The sequence below is a fragment of the Centruroides sculpturatus genome, unplaced genomic scaffold, assembly GCF_000671375.1.
Source record: "Centruroides sculpturatus isolate CEXI.00-Female unplaced genomic scaffold, Cexi_2.0 scaffold1265, whole genome shotgun sequence".
Lineage (NCBI taxonomy): Eukaryota > Metazoa > Arthropoda > Arachnida > Scorpiones > Buthidae > Centruroides > Centruroides sculpturatus.
The window spans coordinates 47,343-51,844 of record NW_019385602.1 but is presented as its reverse complement, the minus strand read 5'-3'; the positions used below and the strand labels follow the sequence as shown (position 1 = coordinate 51,844).

General features: G+C 24.4%; 1 protein-coding gene across 1 annotated transcript in view; it reads right to left on the bottom strand.

Moving 5' to 3' along the window:
- The window catches only part of LOC111640495 (T-complex protein 1 subunit gamma-like), an 88,857-nt gene extending 85,703 nt beyond the window's left edge, over positions 1 to 3,154 (bottom strand). The window contains exon 1 of the mRNA XM_023386496.1: positions 2,739 to 3,154. Within this exon, the coding sequence (XP_023242264.1) occupies positions 2,739 to 2,860 (122 nt within the window). The 5' untranslated portion in view covers positions 2,861 to 3,154. The remainder of the gene's footprint in view (positions 1 to 2,738) is intronic.
- Positions 3,155 to 4,502: the final 1,348 nt, after the last annotated feature.

The following is a 4,502-nucleotide window of genomic DNA, read 5'->3' as shown; positions in this document are numbered from 1 at the left end:
TTCGAAAAACTGCCTTTAATTAAAAATTTGAACGATTAATCATTATTATTATTTTGCTTTTACATTAAATTTAAATAATAGAAATAAATATTTTTAAAAATTTTATTAGTGTTTCAAAAACTTTCCAAAACTTGAAATTATAAATCATTTCAAAAATGCATTTTCCAACGCCTCAGGAGACTTTTACAGATTACAACATTGAGATTTTATGTTGAAAATAACTCCCTATTGCTTATATATATATACGAGCACGAGCACTGCTATAAAATATATACCTATATATGTGAAAAAATTTTCTAAACTTACTAAAATCACGTAGAGAAAGAACTGCACAGATTTATATCTCGTTATAATGATGAGTGCACTGATGGTGAATACATTTCGGACGATTTTATGAGATATCATCATCATTTAATCGATAGAATCTTTACTTCAAGAAGATAAGAATTAATTCAAAAATTAATACAAAAAAAAAGCAAATGAATAATTATGATATACTGTAAATTCGGTAAATCCCTGTTTACATTATTAATTTGATGAAAATTCCTCCTTATAAATGACAAGCATATAAACTAACGAAAAATTTTTCTTCACAAATACTGGTATATTGAAGTGTATAAAAGTGTAAAGATTTAATTAGCGACCATTCTATTGCAATAAACTCAATTATATATGTAAAAGAAACAATTTATATGTAGATAAGTATTTATATATAATTATCTCATATTATGCTTGCGAATTTGTTGAATTCATCGCTAGAAACTAACAATATGAATCAATTGAGAAATATTTATTTAACTGTGTATATTTTTGCTTTTATTCTTTTTTTTTTTTTTTATAAATTTTAAGTTTGAAATTTTATTTAAATATGTTTTTAAAAAAGGATGAAATCAATCTAATAAATTGAAACAATAAAATTTGATAAAATCTCATCTTTAAAAATGCCAGAATACTTTCAAAATTTGAAACTCTCATTTCCAATAAAGTAAAAGTAAATTTATTTTTGCTGTTGACAAAGTATTGGATGGACATAAATCGGAGTACCGTCGACAATATCTTGCAGTTAAAAACAGTTTATTTTATTCGTTTTTCATAAATGTTAGAAAAATTTTTTTCTAATACAAATATACAGCATGTACTGTACTGTACAGTACATTCGTATTAAAAATACATGCTGTATATTTGATATGTTGCTATATATTTGTATATTAAATATGCATAACGCGGCAAAAAAACTTTTCTATGTTTGAAAAGAAGTCTAAGTTATCATACAGTTTAAAAACACGATTCTTTCAAAATATCTAAAGAAAAAAACATTTAAAAAAATAAAAACTATATTGCTTATATTTACTTCAATAATTATAAAATATAACGAAATATTTAATTTTTTATAAACAAAATATTTTTTCTAAATTGTGTGTAAATTAAATAATTTAATTATAATTTTAGAAATTACTTCTTAATGCACTCTGAGCAGAAAAGGTTATTCTTTACTACCAAACCATTTAGAGTTTTTACTTTTTTTTTGTTTTTCTTAGACTACTGCATGTTGTATACGAAATAATGTGTATCATTTCCTTGATATAAATAATCTTTAGTGTCGAAATGCTTTGATATTTTATAATTAAGTATACGGTTCACGTCCGTTAAAATGAAGATAGAAAAGCATCTATATAGAGATCTTAATAATGTATTAAGTTTTATTAGTTATACCAGCTCAAATGGAAGTGGAGTATTGCTAATACGTGACGCCCGGCAATTCGGTTAAGATCGAACAAATTCTGACATTTTCTTTGAAAAAATATCCTAAACGCGATGACGTGGGAGATATAAAATACTATACAAACACAAGACATTCTAACGATATCAAAACGTCAATGTCAGCTTTCTCGTCTCAATTTAAAAATAAAAAAAATAATAAAAACTGAAAGTGAAAGATTAAGAAGAAAAAGGCGGTTCATGCCTTTTATTAGGATACAAAACTCAATCATAGGAAGGTTTTCAATAAGATCGATCGACATGGAAATTAAATACAGTAAATATATAAAGACGGGCGTTTCCCACTACTACATCAACATGATATAAATTTCATGTAATATCCCGAACATTACCGTGTTTAGTCCCGTATAAAAAATTCTAAACACGTGTCTCTTTTCGTAACCGTGATTGATAGACATTTAAATTTTTAACAATGTTAAGTCCACGCCGAAGATAATACGAAAGGGTAATTTTTTTAAATACCTATTTTTTTTAACTTCTGATCCAACAAAACTTCGATACACTCTTTCCTTCCTTCCTACTATATTAAATAATATAAAGATAGAGAAAGAATAAACTTGTATGTATTGCATTTTTTAAAATATTAATACAAATCCTATTTGAGAACCTATGACGAATACATTTAGAATAAGTTTCACCCAGACTCATAAATAAATAAACTTTAAGAATAAATAATACAATAAAATAAATCCTTCGTCGATCGAAAATACGCGACCTTCAATAGAAACGAATCATGTTTCTTTTCCATTATTTTCATTAATCTCGATACGAATTATCAATGAAAAACGGCGTAAATACACCAGAAATTTTATTTAAACTACAACAGAACGTTCAATATTAATAATAATAATAATAAAAAGGCGCACATTACGGAAATGAAACTGGGCGAATTATCAAAGCGAGGTCGATAGAGAGATACACAATTTATTCGTCTACAGTAAAGGAAGCCAGCTGATTACCTAAGTCCGAAGATACTTGTGAATCGAAAGGAATAGCAGTATGTTGCTAGGATACCGATGCATGGACTATCAGAACAGTTGGGGAAGCCGTCTGTGGGACAGGCAACATGTGCACTTTCCATCTGTACATCTATGAGCAAATGACATAACTATGTTTTGTTGTTACCGCACAGGTGAGTCTGAAATATTTTTACTTTATACAATAGATAAACTCTAATACATTACTATTCTATGAGGCGTAGGATGTATGACAGTTTATCCAAATACGGAAGAGTGAGTCTGGCATCCCGTCTATCGGAGAAAAAAAAATTAGTATTAGCGGGAATACTTACAATTCAAATCTATTTTGATAAAAGCGTTTTACTACGTCGACTTGTCTAGATTTAATATCCGCTAGTAATGTACTGGTTTTTCAATTAATCTAATTTATTTAATTACTCTCGTTTCATCGTAAAACTAATTTTATTTTCCCTTTATAAAATATGTGTAATAAACACTTTTAGTATACGATAAAGCTATTATTCTGTTTATCATCTTTATATGAAAGAGAAAATTTACAGCTTGTTAAAGTTTTGCTTTATAAATACTGTAAATCTAGCCAAATAAAGGTGTAGATATAAGAAGAGATGCTAATGATATTCGGTTTTATTTATATTAAAAAAAATGTTTAATTATCCAGAAAAACGCCATGAGCTAATACTAATTATACAGAAAAGAATGAATAAATTTCACTAATGATTATCTCTCTTAATTACTTACACAATTATAAAATAATAAATTAAAAACAATTTATCATTTCTTTAAAATGATAAAAAAAATAAATTATAATTTAGGAAACGTTAAAAATTTATATATAAACACACAAATGTATAAAATTTACTGAAATATATCTATAATTTGTAATTAAAGAAAAATATTTTTAACAGACTGAAAATATTAAAAAGAAAGATTTAACTAGTTCAAATTTTTAAGATATTTTTCTTATGTTTTTACGATTTTAACATAAAAAATTATTTATAGTTTTATAAATATATTTCAATAGTTACAGTCTTTCAAAATTAAACTTAAATTGATTTTCAGATTGAAATAAACTTTTACATTAAATTAATTTCAAATGAATAAAATAAAATTGATTCAGAATAATTAACATAACCTATCTTTAATTCAAATAATTACTACAGATAAGAAATAACTCTTTATAAATATTCATGATGGTTGAGAAAATGAGATTTAATTAATTTTATTTATTATAATTTTTTAAATTGCACTCTTACGAATTTTTTTTTAACCTGAAGAAATAATTTCCATTTCTAAATCTGTAAAAATAAACATGCAAATGTATTTGAATGTCAAAGCAACTGTAAATATACAGAGAATTGGCAATTACTATTTTAAATTATTTAGGATAAATATTTTAAAAGCTTTAGGAATTTATATTAGATAGCTACAAATTAATCAATTAATTAAAATAAATTATCTCTCCCTAATGGTATAATTAAACTTTAAAAAAGATAATTTAATAATTTTGAAATGTTTAATTTGTTAATCTTTCAATTTATTTTTATTAAAGATTATTTTGAAATTCTAAATATAAATAAATTCTCTTCTCATTGTTTATTTTAAATATATAAAAACATCTTCATTTAAAAATAAAAACTTACTTTGAAAACTTTTTGTTACTTGGTAAGACATAGTTTGATTTAATCCCAGAGTTAAATAAGTTTATTACTAATATGTAAATATATTCAAAATGATTTACATTTT